Source organism: Phodopus roborovskii, unplaced genomic scaffold (genome assembly GCF_943737965.1).
Source record: "Phodopus roborovskii unplaced genomic scaffold, PHOROB, whole genome shotgun sequence".
Lineage (NCBI taxonomy): Eukaryota > Metazoa > Chordata > Mammalia > Rodentia > Cricetidae > Phodopus > Phodopus roborovskii.
In genome coordinates this window covers 3,193,131-3,213,049 of record NW_026126613.1, presented here as the reverse complement: position 1 = coordinate 3,213,049, position 19,919 = coordinate 3,193,131, and the positions used below count along the sequence as shown (strand labels likewise).

Below are 19,919 nucleotides of genomic sequence, written 5' to 3'. Positions count from 1 at the left end.
TTTAATTAGAACTTATCTGATTCTATTTTCATAAGTATTCTACGGACTTAGAGACAGGTATTTCAACATGATCAGAATTTTTGGTAAAGTCTAAGAGGAAGAAAAAAAGTACATTTCTAGCTTAAAATGGAAAACACTACCCCTATAGTAAGACCTAGGATCTCACGTGAAAGACAAGATAAGGCTGAGATGACCTTCAGATTTACTCAGCCAGGACTCTCAGCAGAGGACTCAACTTAGAATAAATGCTGAAAAGTGGATTCTTCATGCTGGAGGGGAAGCTCGGTCTTGTGTTGTTTCCTGCCCACCCCTTAGCTTCACCTCTTCAGTCACACCCACCACCTAGCTCAAACAGGATTCTCCACATTTCAGATCAGTTAAATTCCAAACAGTTTGGGTTCTAGTAATGCTACTTAGGTGGAATGGACACCGAGTAGTACTGAGTATTACAAACAACAAAAACTCTATATGGAAGCAATTGAAGACATTCCAGTATGAGAGAAACTGAGTGATTTTGTTTTTCTAACCTTCAGGCCTATACCAACCAAACCACAAGGAAATGCAATAACTCATCCAGTGGTACTGTGGCATAAAGCACTAGCAGACATAATAAATGCCAACTCACAAGCTTCACAGCATGGTTTCAAAGGGGAAATGTGGCATCCCCAGCAACTTGCCAGCAGGCAAGAGACCTGCCTACGGGCTCTACCACCACCATCACCACCACCCACTGAATTCTGCCCCCTGCCCAACCCCACCTACATCATCCTCCCCATGGCCAGCCCTCCCTGCAAACTCCAACAGACTCCATAGGCACAGTACAGGCCACACCAGGACAGCAGGACATGCCGGAATGAGGCACCCAAACCCCCACAAACTACTGAACCTCAAGAGCTGACAATCCCCAGAACCCTTGGCAAGGAAACAAAACACCCATCCAACAAAGACAACACAAGAATCAACACCCAGACCTAAATTCTTCCCAGACGGGAAAACGTCAGTTAAGAACGCATTCAACAACAGAAAGGGAATAATGGAACCACCAGAACCCAGTGATCCTGTAACAGTAAGACCTGAACATTCCAACAGAAGCAGAAGAAAGCAACCTTAAAAACAACAACTTGATGAAGACGATAGAAGCTCATAAAGAGGAAATGAAAAATTGCCTTACAAAATCGAGGAAAGACAAGCAAAAAAAAAAAAAAAAAGGAAAAAAAAAATCAATAAATCCCTTAAAGAAATGCAAGAAAAAAACAAACAGGTGAAGGAAATGATTCAAGACTTGAAAACTGAAATACAACTACCAAAAAAAAAAAAAAACCCAAAGGAATTCTGGGAATTGACTATTCTGGGTAACAGGAACTATGGACACACACATCACCAACACACTAAAAGAGATGGAAATGAGAATCTCAGGCTTGACAACACAACAGAGAAAATAGATTCATCATTCAAAGAAAATGTAAAATCAAAGGAATCCCTAGAACAAAACATCAAGGAAAGCCAGGACACCATAAAAAGACCAAACCAAAAAATAATAGGGATAGAAGAAGGAGAATTCTGAACATCAATGCCTCACATACCAGGGCACACACATTTGTAAAAGAAACATTACTACTACCCAGCAGTAAAAAAACAATGACATCATGAAATCTGAAGGCAAATGGATGGAACTAGGAAAAAAAAAAAAAATCATCCTGAGCGAGGTAATCCAGACCTAGAAAGACAAATATGGAATGTACTCACTCATAAGGAGATATTAGGTGTAAAGGAAGGGATATCCAAGCTACAATCCACAGTCCCAGAGAGATTAGGTAACAAGGAAGGCCCAAAGAGGGACAGACAAATGGATTTCCCTGAGAAGGGGAAAGAGAAGAGATCTGGGTAAACAGGAGCGGGTATGTGTGCATGGGGGGAGATGGGGGTGTGCACATGAGGGATGGGGGGGACTGGGAACTGGGAGTCGGATGGAGGGGAAGTATAATGAAAGAGAGGTCTTGATGGGGGAAACCTGAAAAAATTAATTAATCAAATTAAACTTTTAAAAAGGGGAGGGAATGTAAAAATTAAACAACTAACAAAAGTGGTATGTGGAAGTGGCTTATGGTAACATGCTCACTGCCTAAGCATGAGGACCAAAGTCCGGATTCCCAGCACTCACATAAAAGCACATCTGTACTGGTACTGTGGATGTAGAGAGCTGAACCCTGGGCACTCCAGTCACTGCCTCTGGGCTGATCGAGAAAGCATGTGCAAAAATAAGGTAAGAATAATAAAAGAAGGCAGCTGCTGTTGACTTTTGAGAATGTATGTCTGTACAAATAAGTGTACACAGAACACACACACATACACACTACAACACAAACATCTATATACACACACACTTTAAAAAATGTAACCTTGAGAATAAAGGATTTACGTAAAGTACTGATAATTTTCTAACAATAATTTAAGATTTTCAGTTTATAAATTTAAATTCTTTAAAACTCAATTTAAAGTCAAAAGAAAAAAAGATAAACTCACAAAAATACATGCACAACTAATGTCAATATATTAAAAGAATGCTTAACATTGAATTTGTAAATGACTGGAATAATGAGCAAAAATAAAACAGGAACTGAAATTACACAAAAAAAGTGTATACAGTAAGAAAGTTCAAATGAACACACATTGTGTTGATTTAGAAAAAAGTTTGACTGAGTTGTTCTGGCACAGACCTTTAATCCCAGCACTACTCGGGGTAGGGGTGGGGTGGGGTGGGGTGGGGGGCATAAAGTTCAAGCCAGCCAGGTCTACAGAGCAAGTCCCAGTACACAGTGAAACCGTGCCATGAAATAGATAGATGATATATGGATGGATGGATGGATGGATGGATGGATGGATGGATGGATGGATGGATGGATGGATGGATGGATGGAGTGAGTGAGGAGGGAGGAAAGGAAAGAGGAACAGAGGGAGGGAGGGAAATAAGTAAGTTCAATCTTCTGCCTAGCCAAGGGGAAAGTGAATTATATTCTCATTCCCCACCAGCATCAATACTGATACCTTTCTGAAAGGTAAATGAACTGTTACAGACTAAGATAGAGATACATGTTTTCTGTAGTGTAATACTGAGGTAGTTTCTATGTACTCACTGAACAAATTCTTACCATTCAGCTATATCCCCAGTACAACATAATCTTATACCAATTTTCTCTTATGAATTTCACCCTATATAAATAAATAGCTCCAGAAAAATACATGTATTAGAATTCCTTAATTTTTACAGCATTATATGCAAACAAGAAAACTTTACCAATAAAGGTTAAGACCTAAGGAAAGGTAAGCTATAATGGAATAAATCTATAAAAGGAACACTGAAAAATTTTAAAAGTTATGAAACAAGGTTTAAAAAAATTAAAATTTACATATATAGAATAGTAACATAAATATTAACTAGTTATCTTTAGGGATTGAGATTAGAGATGATTGGGTTGTTCATTTTTTTGCATATATATATATATATATATATCATCTAGATTTAAAAATACAATGCTTTTTTATAATTATTTTAAATAAATTATTCAAATCTCTGAATATTTCTTAGCATTCAGAGGCAAAAACAGATTTAACAAGGCAGTCTTTCATATATTTAGTCTATAATCTATTCAACAGCTATGTCTTACTAATTTAATAAAACCTGGTTTGTTTAGCAATTTAATATGAGGTTGGGTCATCTGTGAAGAGGGAACGTCGATTAAGAAAATGCTCCCATCAAACTGGCCTGTAGGCAAGTCTGTGGGATATTTTCTTGACTAACGATTGATGTGGGAGAACACAGCTCACTGTGGGGGGTAGAAATGTAGCTATGGGTTGTATAGAAAAGCAGGCTGAGCAAGCAATGTGGAGAAAATCAGTAAGCAGCACCCTCCATGGCCTGTGCATCGGCTCCTGCCTCTGGGTTCCTGCCCTCTGTGAGTTCCTGTCCTCACTCCCCCCAGTGATGAACTACAATGTAGAAATGTAAACAGAATAAACCCTTTCCTCCCCAACTTGCTTTCTGGTCATGGTATTTTGTCACACAATCAAAACCAAAACTAAGACAGCATGTACAAGAGACATTTTGTACTCGTGTGTGACCACACAAACTGAGTGTCTTTACTGTTAAACCAACCAAAAACATAAAATATATTAAAAATTAAAGTTTCTGAACTATATTAAAGATTTAACACTATTAAAAATGTTTAACACTATTAAAAATGCAAATAATCACTTGTCTAATACCTTAAATATGGACAAAGAGGTAGGAAACACATTCGGAGTATTGATTCTTCATTCTGGTTGTTTTTCCCTGTGATTACTGTCTTGGTCATTGGGAATGAAAATACAATAAATCCTCTCAATGTTGTCATGAAAGCACTTCTTACCTGCCAGTAACAAACTGCAGGAGAAGAACTCGCTCTTCTTGAGTGATGTCTTCCACAACTTCCCAGAACCACTACCAAGAATAACCACAATTCAGCTCACATTTCAGGGCAAGTGTAGACTTATTAGGAACAGAGACCATGCAATATTCATAAAGCACATTTCATTCTCTGAAACTCATTTATCAAAGATGATTTCACACAAGACTTTCGCATGCAATATCCCCCAAAGAAGAATTTATGCAAAATCTTTATTTTTATTAATGGATGTAGATTCCCTTCCAATGGAGCTGAAGAGCTTACAAAATTAAATGGCAAACTTAACTTCATTCTAAGCTCCAGGAGGGGTGTTACCTGAATGACTGGATCTTCTCTTTCATAGCCACTTGTGTATTCTGTATTTTTTATCCAATCACTCACATCAATCTCTGGCATGCCAGAAAGCAGTAGCTCCTTTGGGGGAGAAGAAAAATATTTCCTTAATCTTCTTGGGGAAAAAAACAGTCGCTCCATTTAAATAGTAAATTTGCCTTAATAAGAAACTAATCCCATATAAATCTGGCTTATTTCTGTGACAGTTTCTACATGTCATCAGTAATAATCACTGCATAAGGCAGAACCCTCCATGGTGATATTTCAGATGTGACAAGAGGGGATTGATCGACTTTAATATAATCTAAAACATAAAAAGTGTGGTGCGCGTATATTTATAGTAAACATATGCAACAAAAATTTCTATACACAACAATTTTGTAAGTATTCTCTCTGGTTCACTTTATTTTTTATTTTAGTATTCCTTACAAATATGTTAATTCCACCAGATCATAGTCTCAACATGAAAGTGACAACTAAAGTCTGAATATTAAACAAATGGATAGTTCATCAATAAGTAATCATCTTTTCTATATTAAAAAAAAAATTCAGCCTCATATGAATTCTCTATTTTGGAGTAATTCAGATGTTTTGAAGTCATTTTCCTCCACAGTAATAAAAAAAAAAATCAGTATTTTTGTAGCTTTGTTTGCAGTGGTAAGCATAGATCCTAGGGGCCTTGTACATACAAGGCAAGCACACAAAGCAACATCCTCAGTCCTCCTAAGTATCTGACTGGTTTTCTTCCAAGGTTATCAAACACTGTACAAGCCCAGACAGCCAAGAACAAGTGTTCCAAGGGGAAAGGGAACCAAGGGCCACCTGTGTATCTGAATCAGCTCAGGTTACACAGTTGGAATCCCGACAGTGACAAGAACGTCATTTCTTCAAAGGCATTAGCTAGGGCAGCACATGCGCCAGCAGAACTAACACAAGGCAAGTGTGAGGACTTTCAGGAGTTCTGGAATCTATTCAGTAGGTCAGTGTGTCTCGATTTTCCATGCTTCTATAGGAAACTGGATTTTCTTCACATACTTCAACCAAACAACAAAGTGTAACTGATCATAACAGAAGCAGATATGAGAATATAATGGCTTATTTATTCAGGCTCCACAAATTTACAAAAATGGGGTCACCCTTCTCACTTATTTTGTTCTGTTCTTGGAGTATTTTTCATGTCTAAATGTTATGTTAATAATTAATAAAGCACTTCTCACTTATAATTTAATTCCAAATGCAGCAACTACCCACTGGTGTGACAGCCCACTTAAACAAAGGCTCTTGTGTAAGAGATCATCCCAAGACCACAGGATTTAGAACTGCTGGTATCCACCGGCTCCTGAAACTTTCTCTAGGCTCCTGTCTGCAGACTGGCTCTCTCCCTTACTAACGTCAGGGAAGAGGTTGGCCACTGAGAAGCAGGTAGGCGCACAGGTAAGGAGGTCTCTGTTCCCTACTTCCTTTAGTGCTATAGCTTTGTAGTAGCCCTGTCTCTTAAACTTTAACCAGTACCACAGAGCCACACAAAGGATGGAAATAGAGAATTATAAAAATATATACAAGGTAATGGTAAACACACACACACACACACACACACACACACACTAAAATACAAAAGTAGAGAAGACAAACAAATACAAGCAAAGCCCATCTTAACTCTTTAAGCATTGGGCGAGGAATAGTTTATGTGACCAAGTCACAAATTTCAATGTGGAACACAGCTTCTGCCAACACAGGCCTTTCACAACTTCCATGGCAGAGGCATTAAAAACTTATTTTTCTATTTATGCCACCTTACCACATTCCACATTAAAGAACTGTTAATATGGTTATTGAGCTTGAGAGAAGTAAAACCGCACATCTGCTTACAAATTTCTAAGCATAAATTCTAAACAACAATGCCTCATTAGGTAAATCCCATTCAGTACTCCGAAATTACTTCTGCTTTTATTTTCTATGGTTCTCAGAATGAAACCCCTTCCTTGTATATTTTAGGCAAGCGTTCCAGCAGTAGATTGAAAGTATCTCTGAATTGCATTAAATGGAGTTGTGCTCTAGTGTAACAAGAAAGAACACCTTCTTCCTTACCAATTCATATTCATCAAACAGTTGTATGAGAGAAGGTGGGATGAACATATGAAAACCTTGCAAAAAAGCATTGATCTGAGGCTGAATGGCTCTTGTCATTCGAAGTTCAGTAACAAGCTGGACATACTCCGCCTACAAAAAAAAAAAAACAAGTTTTGTGATGATTACATTTTAAATTTCATGACGTTAAGCTAGTACTGATACAGGTGTTTCTCGTGTAAGTGATAAAGGTTTAGAACTAACTTGGCACCAATACTCGACCTCAGCAGACTCACCAAGCCATCAGGCCCAAATCTTTGCAACTACCCCTACGACTTCTTGCATACCACACATAAGCACTCTCGATCTGGCTCTGTAGTAATGCCACTCTAGCACACCACCAGATTATTGTACATGTCAATCATCCCCATCTGCATCTCTGAACTGATGCTTCTTCACACCACAGGCAGAGTGGACTGAAGATGTACAGATTACATACATTAAAGTCATATTGTTCTTCTCCTTACTGACTTCCCAGGAGTTGAAAATAAAATCCAAATATACTCCCTAGCCTTTAGGGCCATAAATAACCCTGACCTTGGTGCTAACAGCATGCCAGTCCACTCAGCCTATGGCTATTCCCCAAATGCTTAGATCTCAGGGCCTTTAGATATACTTCGTTCCCTAAAACTAAATACCTCATTAGAATACAGTATCTCTGGAGGCAAGGCTTTCTTTACCAGCATATATTCCAAGATGCAAAAGAGGAGCTGCTACCTTATGTTCAATAGTATGTTATAAAACAAATGCATACATCTAGCATTTGTGCATACTTTGAACCTGGGTAATTTTACCATAGCCAGTTCAATTCTGACTTAAAACAGCTTACTTAAAACTGGGCCCACAGCTTTAATCCCAGCAATTCAGAGGCAGAAGTAGGTAGATCTCAGAGTTTGAGGCCAGCCTGGTATACTGAGCACATTCTAGGACAGCCAGGATTACACAGAGAAACCTTGTCTTGAAAAAACCAAAACCCAAACCAAACATATAAAAGTCTATTTTTTTATGTTTTTCTTTTGAAATGGCTCTCATTATGTAGCCTAGCATTGTCTGAAACTTAGAATCCCCCTGCTTCAATTTCCTAAACATTAGAATTATAATGCATTTTATCTTAAAATCACATTTTCCTCATAGGAAGCAGGATCAATTAAAATTCAGCAAGTGATTAAAAAAAAACGTGTTTGGCACAGAATTATCATATGTGTACATAAACTCTATCCGATGTTAGATCACTTACGCCTTTTTAAGAAATGCTTCTAAGTCAGACTTTGTTGAGTTAAAAGCTATGGTGAAAACGCTACCCACGAGTCTCACCCCCAGGGATGAAGAAAGCCTGCTGTGGTGATGGCACAGCTGGATCATCTGGGAAGCGGGACCTGGCTGAGAATGTGTCCATCAGATAGGCATGTCTGTGGAGCATTTTCTTGATTAACAGTAGATGAGGGAGGACCCAGCCACTGTGAGTGAAGCCACTCCTGGGCGGGTGGTCCTGGGTTGTATAAGAAAGCAGGCTGAGCAAGCCCTGGGGAACAAGCCAGCACTATGTGCTCTCTGCATCAGCTGCTGCCTCCAGCATCCTGTGATAAAAGTCAGATGACCCTTTCCTCCCCAAGTTGGTTTTTGGTTTTTGCCTCGCTAGTAGAAAGCAAAGTAGGACACTGGCTTCCCTTTCTGTCTACTATACTGGCACTAATACCATTTTTTTTTTTTTTAAGGCACTAAGCCAATATGTTATATACAACTGCAGACTAGGAATTCTCCATAACCCTGAGGCTACAGAGCTACCACAGTTCATGCCTCACAATTCCCCCACACAGGGAAAACAGCCTCCTGGGGCTGGGTATCCTCCTGGGAGGTGGAACTGTTACCACTTGTATCATCAAAGAGTGAAGGAGGATTGGGAGATGCTCTGGTCCTGAACTTGGAACCATGGGCTCCAAATCCTGAGTGACAAGCCATTGCCTGGACATCCATTCTACCCAAGGGCTAGCTGCACTGAGTCATGGATACAAACATGACTAAAAAGCTTTTGTCTTGCCTAGCACTGACCGAGTTACCCTATAGCTGGCTGAATGGGGTTGCCATGTCCTTGTGAATAAATATCTCTAAATATGAATGAATAAAAACCTCAGCTTTCCCTTTTATTTCCAATTCCTGAACTTGATCTTTTTGTGTAAGTATAAAATATAAGTCTTCACATGACCTGTCAGATCTACATGACCCCAACTGGATGGCATTCCCCTACATATGGAATTGGGGTGGGGGGAATGGGAGGGGAGGGTGGTTAGAGTGCATGTGAGAGGGCAGAGAGGGTAAAAGGGAGGGAAGGAGGGAGGGAGGGATGGAGGGAGGGAAAGATGGAAGGAGGGAGGTTGGGAAGGAGGGAGGGAGAGAGGGAGGGAGGGAGAGGGAATTGGGATCTACATGTAAAATAATAAATTAAATTAAAAAAATGCTTTGACTCCAAAATTTAAGTTCAAGGACAAGTTACTGGGGAAAAGGATTTCTATTTTTGTTTCCACAGAAAATGAAAAGCTGTGGATTCCTTCCAGACTAATGTGGTTTGATCAAGCCGGACAGCCTGAAACAGAGTCACTGGTGATCCTACATCAAAACAGCTGGACAAAGCAGCCTTATGGACTACAGCCAGGATTTCTGCATCTTCTTAGAATCCCCCCTTACCAGCAGGAAGTAGTTTGGAAAGAACGACGCCCAAATTCCCAAATATTGTCTATAAATGTTTGTTTTCATTTAAATGGACTTGGTTATATAATATATATATATATATATATATATATATATATATATATATATAGTTTCCAATTCACAACTATGTAAAGCTAAGAACATATTTTATAAACTACTATCCAAAACAACTAATTTTTGCATTTTCTCACTTAACAAAAATGTTAATAAAATTCTCTATCATAATCCCAATTCAATAGGATAGAATATCAAAGTCAATGAGTTTTGAAATGTGACTACGATTGACGAATAAAAAGCTCAATGCAAGGAATGGGATACTTCTCCTCAAGTTGTAATCCAGCATACCGCTGAGACCGGTTTTCAGTGCAGGCTACTACACTTGCTTTTGATTTAAGTCCCTGTTGCTGGCAACACCGCAAACACTGACCATAGCACATCACATAGGAAGGCTCCTCCTGGCTGGATAGCTTTCATAGAACTAGAAGGCGCGAAGTAGGAGGTGTTCCTGGAGAGTAAGAGTCATCAATAGTCTTTCTCAGCTCTGAACCCCGTGAGTGATAATAACAAGCAGCACAAGGAGCTCTGCTCACCAGTACAATACTAGCATAGATGTCATGGGGGGAAAGCAACCACTTCCTGACAGCAGGTAAGGCCCATTCCACAGGAGAAGGTTAAGACCCACTCCACATTATACTGTAGGTCTGGCAAAGAACTCATGTTGGGAAGCCCTGAGGCCCCAGGAATGAACCTACTACCACTATTTTGCTAAGTGGACACAGAATCAGACTACCCTCTAATTCTGTGTCACTCTCTAGCAGAGATCAGTGCAGTTCTTATACCTCAACAGCTACGTTTCTTGGTTCAGTGGTTGCTGGTTAACACGGGAAGTCACAAATGGTCAAAGAGCAGAGAATGGGTCTAAGTGGAGGGTTCAGCCATAATCGGGCCGCCTATATCACACTCCTCCCCAAGGCTCAGGGGTCACCAGGAAGCAGAAAGATCGTGAGAGGCAGAGGTCAGGGATAATCGCATCAAACCTTTCTTTTAACCTGGCAGGACCGCTGGCTCAGGAATTCAGAGCAGTGGTCCCTAGTACAGATGGGAAGGGTTATGAGCCACGACCCTACCCGAGGAGCTACTGCAAGTTGATGGCTCCTGGGGCTGGGGGAGTGGCGACAATTGTTTTTCTTTAAGGGTATAGCTCCTGACAGGTGGGCCAGACACTACTAGATGGACTCACACTCTGAAGTAAGGGAGGAAATAGGTGACAGAAATAGGTTTTAGTGGGTTATTAAGGAAAGAAAAGAATACAGACAGAGAGGGAGGGAGGGAGGGAGAGGGGAGGGAGAATTGATGAGGGGAAGGGAGGTGGGAATGGATCTTGGAGGAGGAGCAGTAGAAGATATGACCAAAATACACTGCATGAAACTCTCAAAGAGTAAACATACTTTTTAAACATGTGCCAACATCTTTGGGCCTTACAAAATTTCCACATTTTACTAAATGTACAGTCTACAAAATTTCAATAGATGATGTACTGCCGGTTTTGTGTGTCAAAGTGACACAAGCTCGGCATCAGAGAAAAGGAGAGTCAGCTTAAGCAATGCTGCCATCAGACCCAGGTATACGGCGTTTTCTCAATTCGTGATCCACAGGGGAGGGCACAGCCCGTGGTGGCTGGTGCTGTCCCTGGGCTACTGGTCTTGGGTTCTATAAGCAAACAGGCTGAGCAGACTGTGGGAGCAAGCCCATAAGCAACACCCCTCCATGGCCTCTGCATCAGCTGCTCCCTTCAAGGTTCCTGCCCTGTCTGAGCTCCTGTCCCTGACTCCCTTGGTCATGGTGTTTCATCGCAGCAATAGAAACCCTAAGACAGGTACATACAGCAATATAAAATTGTATTGTATTAAATGTCATCGATTTTTAAGTCAAGTTGAAAAACATCTTGTATAGATGATATATAATAATAAAACCAATTAAGTTATATATGTATGTATGTGTGTATTATATATATAAAATAAACAGGTAGTATTTACTGGAACGTGGAAGCACACAAAGTTTAAACACTGAGAATTCTCTTCTGTGTCAGAACACTTTAGTTCAATAAGAAAGGTGTTTGCCACATAAGCTTAGGAACCTGAGTTCAGACCCCTGGAATCCACTGGAATCCAAGAGAAAGACAAACGGAGGGGGGACCTGTAACCCCAACCTTGTGGGGATAACCACAGTGACTCACTGGCCAGACAGTGTAGCCAAAACGGTGAGCTACAGGTTCCCTGAGAGATACTGTCTCAAAAAGTACGCACACAACAAAAACAGTGTGAACTACTCAGACACACAGAGAAAAAGACAGGGTGTTCTCCCAGCCACCCCTCCCTGTTTGAGGGTCTTCCCTGTGTTGCTGCAGGCCTGGCTGAAACCATATGAGGAGGTCAATGCACTCCCACAGAGCCTAACGGTAACGCATGAACCCACACTCCCTTCCACACCTGACAATGTGTCACATAGTAACTGGTGTGCATGTAGGTCACTTTTCAGATCATACCCACTTCTGTGGAGAACTCCTATACATACGGCTGCACCCATGCAGGTGTCCCCAAAGTGTAAGGTTCTAACACAATCGTCACACCAAAACACAAAGTTGCACTGAGTGTCAGTAAATACTGTTTAAATGTCCCTGCCCACAAAGATGAAAGCAACTGTTGGTAAACCCATTGTCAACCCCTGCCCTCCACACGCATGAGCACTGGAGTCATGCTGGTTCACATACACGCATCCATCATATACATACATTCCTAAAGAACACTTTAACATCTTAACTTAAATATACAATAGTGATCATTGTACATATTACCATCATTCAGTTTATATTTCCAATCAATTTTTTTATACTCCAGTAGCCTAACTCCCACAACGAACTAGTGTTCCAGACTGCCTTGCTAACCACCTCATCACAGCACTAGATTGAAACAGTCTTCTAACTTGAGTCTTCAATGTGATATAGTTTAGTTAACATAAGTACTTTCATCTGCAAGCAATGGCATTTCTCTAGCAAGTGGTGGAATAATTTAGCGAGCCTGTCGATTGGGGCCATTTTAAGAATGACTAAGATAAAATGCGAATGCTCACTTTGTTGTTCTGTGTCACGAGAATACTTCCACCCCCAGGCTTCAAAGGCACTTCTTCCATGGCGCCGAACACATCAGTCTCCACAGAAAAAGTCAGCTCTAGACCCAGGTCGCTAATGTCATTATCCAAAATCCATTGCAAATTTTTGGCGTATTCTGGATCAATAGATGCTACATCTTGGTAATTTACAGGAATACCTAAAATAAAATTGCAAAACCAACAGTTACAATACATGGTTCTGACTTTCCTTTACGTATTTAGTGGTAAAATGCTGCCCTCTACAGATACTCTGAAAAATAGCAAAATATCAAATTTGAGCATGTTTTAAATGGATGCTAATTTCTAAATTTAGAAGTCCATTAAATGAAGCTGCTGCTCCTTCTACATTGCTACAATGCAGTGTTTCTTATAAGAGGTTCTATTTAGGAACCTCTTATAAGCTTCAGATTTGACAATTACTTTAGGAACTCACATAAAATGGATGCTTTATATAAACATGTACACACCCAAATGGAAGTGGAAAAGTCTAAAGGTGCCCCTTCTTAAAAAGACATTTTTCTCTCCCTCTAGCTCCCAGATATCTTAGGAACATGTATGGTCTCTAATCAGAACAGCAATTATTTCAATAGAAATGGCAATACTTATCAGTTCTCTATAAAAAGCTGTAAGAAAAGCAATGTAAATGTCTACAAAAGTAGAAAGCCCATACCAAGAATATGCTTGTAGAACGATCGTGTGAAATAAATATTGACCAACTGTCTGTGGTTCAAAGCTAATCCCAAGATCTGTCCAGCAAACCGGAAATAGTTCAAGTGATCAGGGTTGACATAGGAGTTGCTATTGGGCTGAAAAGTTGTCCCTATTGAAATAAATACAAAGTAGTATAATCCATATGCACAAGACAGAACAATCAAATGCAGATAAATTTATCCACACTTAACTCTCAAAGGCCACAGTTATATTATGTAGTTCTTTGTGGAATGTAAAAACAAACAATATTTTTGGACTATAAAAGATAACCATTAACTCATACTTCTCAGGATAATCTGTGTACAGAGAGAAATTTATAAAACATTTCTGATTTGTATCAAAAGAGATCCTGGTAAAATACAGTGAAAGAGCACACATACACATTTTTCTAAGTACTATGGCAGTAGCTATTCAGGTATAATCTCGGGCAAATACTATTTCATTCATCTAGTACTCACTAGATTTTGCAGATTAAGATATACAATATGATGGAAATAGCCACTCTTTAGTAACAGACCTAAACACTGAATGTGATACCTATAAATGCCTACTAATGATCAGAAAATCTGCTACACCTAAAACTCGCCCAATTCTTTCAAAAGACAAATGATCAAGTTTAAACAACTACTAATGAAGTGAAAGTAAAAATAGCTACTGCTAAAAACCACATAACAGTGTGACTCATTTCTATGAACTGTATGGAATGGACAAATTTAGAACAGTCACAGGAACTTAGTGTTACTTGAGACTAGAAGGAGCTGAATCAAAAGTACAGAGTGTCCCCTTGGGCTGATGGAAAGGACGGCTATATTGCACAGCAAATGTACTTAATGCCAGCACGTGATCTACTTTCAAATGGCTTTGATGGTGACTTTTGTATTCTACAACAACAACTAGTACAATGGCAAACTCTGAAGCCACATCTTGACTTTATCGTTTCTTCAATGTTTTTTTTTTTTTTTTTTTTTTTTTCTGGCCATTAATATGGATCACAAATTCACTCATTCATCTAGTAAAATATACAATGAGTTCATGCTTAACACTACTACTCTAGACTCCAAGATAAAACGAAGACTAACTGATAAAACTAATGAAATAGCAGCAAAGAAAAGTGGGTAGGTATTAGGAAATGAAATGTCTAGGCACTTCAAATACTTATTTGGGCAACAGTTCACTTGGTGTTTTTATAGATCTTTGATTTGCCTGTACAATATGGACTAAACTGCTGTAACCTGTCTATAGGTGTGAAATAACAAATTTGGAAAATTGTGGTTGAACGATTTAGTAGGCATATGAAACACATCACTCACTCTGAACTGCTTCTCACAACAGTTTCCTATCATAAGGCAAGATGTGACAACAGTCACAAAGACAGGAACCATAATTCTACAAAATATGCTGAAAGCAATCATATTTTTTACCTTGTTAAGTAACAATGTGTTTGGATTATAGATGTAGCAGCAAAGATTTTGGTGACTCTCCTCGCTTCTCCTACCCCTACATATTCCTTCACTAACAAGTCTCTGAGAAAACTAGGTTATTAAAAAGAATAGATAAAAGAAAATTTTAAAAGTGATATAAGCAAACATCTGCATAAAAGGAATTTTTACTTGAACTACTTAAATCAATAAAAGCTTGTGTTAAACTTAATGTTTAAATATATCTGTAACCCTGCAGCTTCTTAGTTTCAGTATCAAAAACTTAAACTGGGCTGGAGAGATGCTCAGTGGTAAGGAGCCCGTCTGCTCTTCCAGAGGACCAGAGTTCAGTTCCCAGCACCCACATCTGGTAGCTCCCAGCTGCCTGTAAGTCCAGCTCCAGGAAGTATGATGTCTCTGACATCCATGATCATCTGCATCTGCATAAACATATCCATGCACATACACCTATTAAAAATAATTTTTTAAAAATCTAAAACGATTTTAAGCTGGGCAATGGTAGTGTACACCTTTTATCCCAGCACTCAGGAGGCAGAGGCAGGCGGATCTCTGAGTTTGAGGCCAGCCTTTTCTACAGAGCAATTTCTAGGACGGCCAGGGTTAAACAGAGAAGCCCTGTCTCCATAAACAAAGACAAAAACAAACAACAACAAAAAAACTAAAAAATTTTAAAAACTGATTATTTTTCAAACTAATAGATTTATTGAAATATTTTTCAAAAAATAGTGAACATTTTTCAAATAAAAATCTTATTATGTAAGAAAAAAATCTCAAAAATAAAAGTAAGAACATCTAATATTTACTTCACACTCACTTGTGTTTTCATGTATCACCTAACTAAATCTGTATTCTAAACACAGATCATCACCATGACTAATTAGGTGAGGAGTCTGAGGTTCAGAAAAGTTTAGTTCCATACCCAACATTCACAGGAAGAAAAATAATAACAGGGCCGGGATTCACATCTGCTATCATTGCTGAGGCCAAACTTTTAACCACTGAACTACATTGTGTCTCTATCTTATTTTGATAAGAAAATAAAGTTTGTTTTTTTTAACAACACTATAGACATTAGATCTACCTAAACATTCCCCACATCGAGAATTCTTAAATCCCAAATGTAATTCCTTATGACAACCACAAGAAATATTCCACCTGACTTTTATGTTACTACCAGTATGAGCCCCCAAGAGAAGAAGACCCAATCAAGATCTTACTCTGTATGACTACACACACACTGGTATGTCACTGACATAAATGACTCCACATGCCAACTCAACTGACTCAAGAGTAAGACACTGCATAGAAAACAAGTCTACAGTATGTTGACTCTAGCTTTAAAAAAACAAGCCTATATAACTCAACTTCTTTGGTTCAACTCGGCATAAAAATCAAAAACACCAAATTCCCCTCACAGCAAACAATCAGAGGTTACAGAGTTGAAGCAGGCACTTCCACATCCCTAAGTGATTTCCATTACGCCACGTGCCAGAGGTACCGTCCACAAAGGCCTTCTGCCCGCCCCGTGGTCCACCCTGCTGCTTCCCTGAATACTCATTAAACAGGCACTTGCTGCCACTTTGGTGGAGCAGTCAGAAGCTACAAATATTAAGATATTCTCTTCTTCCACAAGCGCAAATATGGGGGGAAATATTTCCAGAAGAAATAAGCAACCAGGCAAAGCATTTGAAAACTGAAATCCCATCCTTACTACAAATATGTCTTCTTTAAGTTAGACAGTTCTCAAGGACACCTCTCAAACCGAGTTGGTAACCACTAGCATTCAGTGTACAGTATCAAATTATATCTTTATATAGCTTGCAAGAACCACCTCCACAAATAGCGGTTCATCTTATATGGTTAGGTATAGGCTTTTTATTTTTAGTTGTGAGCCAAAACTTAATGGCTGAGCCATCTCTCCAGCCAAGGTGCATGCTTTTGAGTTGTCTGACTTGGATCTCTTAAAAGGACTAAAAATAAAGCCGGTATGAATAAATGAATTAAGATGTAACATCACAAATACTAGACTTGGATTGTCATCATTAATAGACTTTTCAACTTGTAAATACAAATAGGGTTAGCAAATTAGCAAATTTTGTTTTCAAATAAAGACTTCTTTAAAGTCCATCTACTACCATTTTATAAAAGAAAATGTTAAGTAGTAATAAGTAACAAATGTTAAAGTTCTAAAGAAGTTTTCAGGGGCTCGAGACAAGCATTTGGCAATGGTTGAGGAGAAGGCTATGTGAGGACAAACTTCTCAACTTCAGTTTTCTCATCTCTGACATGGCACACACACCTAGACAACAGGGCTGTGACAGGAATCAAAGACAACACTCTGACATAGTTTGATGAATATAGCAGTCACAGAAAGGTCTAGACTACTCCACTTACCATCTGCTGACTGGGTAAACAGTGCATAATCAGGATTGACTATCTCATTAGACAGAATATCAAACCACTCACGCACAACACCTTGACCCTGCATTTAAGAAAATAAAGTTTAGCAACAACAGAAATAGACCACACTTAAGAGATTTTTCTTAAATAATACCAAAATTTAAATGGCTCCATTTATCAGGTAAATGTTAAACTTTGCAAGTGTGTTATGATACTTTATGTACCTACCATGCCTTCCTCTCCATGAAATCGGACAGCAATCCCCTGCTTTAGTTTTGCACAATTTGCTTTTGACACAATTTCACAGCTACTCCTAAAAATAGAATCTAAATATGTAGCATTGGTTAATTTCAACATATAAAAACTTATAATAATAACTACTTCATGGCTTATCCATCTATCAGGTCTTTGTTAAACATACCTCTGTGAACCAGGAGGATATCATTTTCATTCACTGGCCTGTGTACCATGTCTGAATCTGGCTGTCCTGAGTGCAAATGTTCATAGAACCATTCACAGCGATCTTTAAATGGCTACCCAAAAAAAAAAAAAAAAAAAAAAAAAGACAGTAAAAATATGTTATCAGTATTTAAACCACCTAATTACCAGATCAAGGAGAAAAATGCAATCATTAATGTTCTAACTTTCAATAAACATTCACAAAGAAGTGATCTTAATTAAAATACCTTGCATAATATATTAATTTCTATGTTTAACAAAAACTGATAAATTACATCAAAGACTAACATTAGATATGTAACATACTCTAAAATTGTTTTAAGCCAAATAATACTTATATGAATACATTTTTATACCCAGAAATTATACTGACTGTTCCGTTTAATTTTTCAAATATTAAACTTCTGAGCTTGAGAAATAGCTGAGTAGTTAGGACATCTAGTTCCTGTAGAGGACCCAAGTTAGATCCCAGAACCCTAGCAGACAGCTCACTCCAGCCCTAGGGATGCTCTTTTGGCTTCTCAGGCACCTGCACTCACAAGCACATAACAACACAGATATGCACACATACACATAATTAAAATATTTTAAGACTTATCTTTTATGCTTAGCTCGTTCTTATTTTTTTCCTTAGGAATTTAGGCAATAGATACAATTTTAGTATCATTCAGCCTTTCCTTCCTTTACCTTAACAGAAAATTAAGAAGTTTTGAAAACTTTACTATATTTACTCATCTGCCAGAGAAAGCAAACTCAAATAAGCTCAAATTTTTATGATTAATCAGAAATTAATATTAAAGATCTAGTATATGCAAATGCTGCAGGGTATGTGAGTATATGAGTAGTAAAATTTTAATTTCAGATGAAAACTACTTGTAGAGTAAAAATGTTGAGGTAATACAGAAAATAATATGGGCACAATACCCAGTTCTCAACAGTGGCAAGCAAAGTTACTAAAGATGGAGAAATTATGCAAAGGATGAGGATTATGCAGGATCACAGTTTGAACAATGGCTTTAAGTTGGGTAGAGCTTGCTCAGGACACGGGAAAACAGGCGCATCAATTAAGGGAGACAAAGAGAAAAGTACACAGGGTATAACTGGGCCCCTTTGGAGATGCAGCAAAGGTCCAGGCATAACTGGAGCTGTATCCCTAACATGCTGAAGGAGGGAAGACCGTGACACAATTAACAGTAGTGAGATCCACATAAAAGATACAGGGACTGAGACAATCAAGTATAGGAGACCTTCAGTCTGGAACCCTACTTCGTTCTGCCTATGCATACATATCCCTACTAAAACTGCTCTTGACAGCCTAGTTCTTCATCTGCAAATAGAATGCACACACACCTCTCTCCAAACAATGCACCAAGAAACCGCAGACCCAACTCAAAATCCCCACCTGTATTGGGCTATATGCACTCCAGTACTGATTTCATTCGGGTGCACTCGTAATGTATCCAGTACAAAATACAGAATAAATCTGGCCTGAGCTAGTTTTGGGCTCATGAGAAGTAACTGTTTCCTCGAGTAAAATTCTCAGGAGAATCCCCTGTTTATCATCTTATGCCTATGTATAATTGGTCATGCATATGATTAAAATCAGTGAAGAGACATGTGAAACAGAAAAAAAATGACTATATGATCTGAACTAATCGTAACAGAGAACTACCCATGCTCCTTAGCAACCAAACTCCGTAAGAGGAAGACGAACAACAAATGAGACTCCTTAGTACTCTCAACTCATGAGGTTCACAGTCAACCTCGACAGCAGACAGCATATCCATCTACAATCAGTCCTGTCACTTGCCTCTAACAAAGGTGACAGCATATCCATCTACAATCAGTCCTGTCACTTGCCTCTAACAAAGGTGACAGCATATCCATCTACAATCAGTCCTGTCACTTGCCTCTAACAAAGGTGTCTTGCCACTCTTGCAAATCCGTGCAGGTTCTTACTGTCAGTTCTTGGGGACCTGTTCCACATTAGCACTCGTGTGGTCACTTGGTCAGAGGACCCAGGGAAAATAAGGTCATCAAGACAGTACAGTCTAAAGGAAGAGTGTACAGGAAGCTCTGGCGGGGTCCTTGTTGCAAGAGGAAAGAGGAACGTAAAAGACAATACTCTTCTTCA

The 19,919-nt window shown here is 38.9% G+C and overlaps 1 protein-coding gene across 1 annotated transcript in view; it reads right to left on the bottom strand.

Annotated features, from left to right (window-relative positions):
- Positions 1–19,919, bottom strand: part of Hace1 (HECT domain and ankyrin repeat containing E3 ubiquitin protein ligase 1) — an 83,674-nt gene that overhangs the window by 10,643 nt on the left and 53,112 nt on the right. Inside the window, exons 16-23 of the mRNA XM_051206164.1 lie at positions 17,748–17,859; positions 17,555–17,652; positions 17,321–17,408; positions 13,447–13,596; positions 12,738–12,934; positions 6,864–6,995; positions 4,758–4,856; positions 4,407–4,477 (exon numbers count right to left, since the gene is read on the bottom strand). Coding sequence (XP_051062121.1) covers positions 4,407–4,477; positions 4,758–4,856; positions 6,864–6,995; positions 12,738–12,934; positions 13,447–13,596; positions 17,321–17,408; positions 17,555–17,652; positions 17,748–17,859 — 947 coding nt within the window. The remainder of the gene's footprint in view (positions 1–4,406; positions 4,478–4,757; positions 4,857–6,863; positions 6,996–12,737; positions 12,935–13,446; positions 13,597–17,320; positions 17,409–17,554; positions 17,653–17,747; positions 17,860–19,919) is intronic.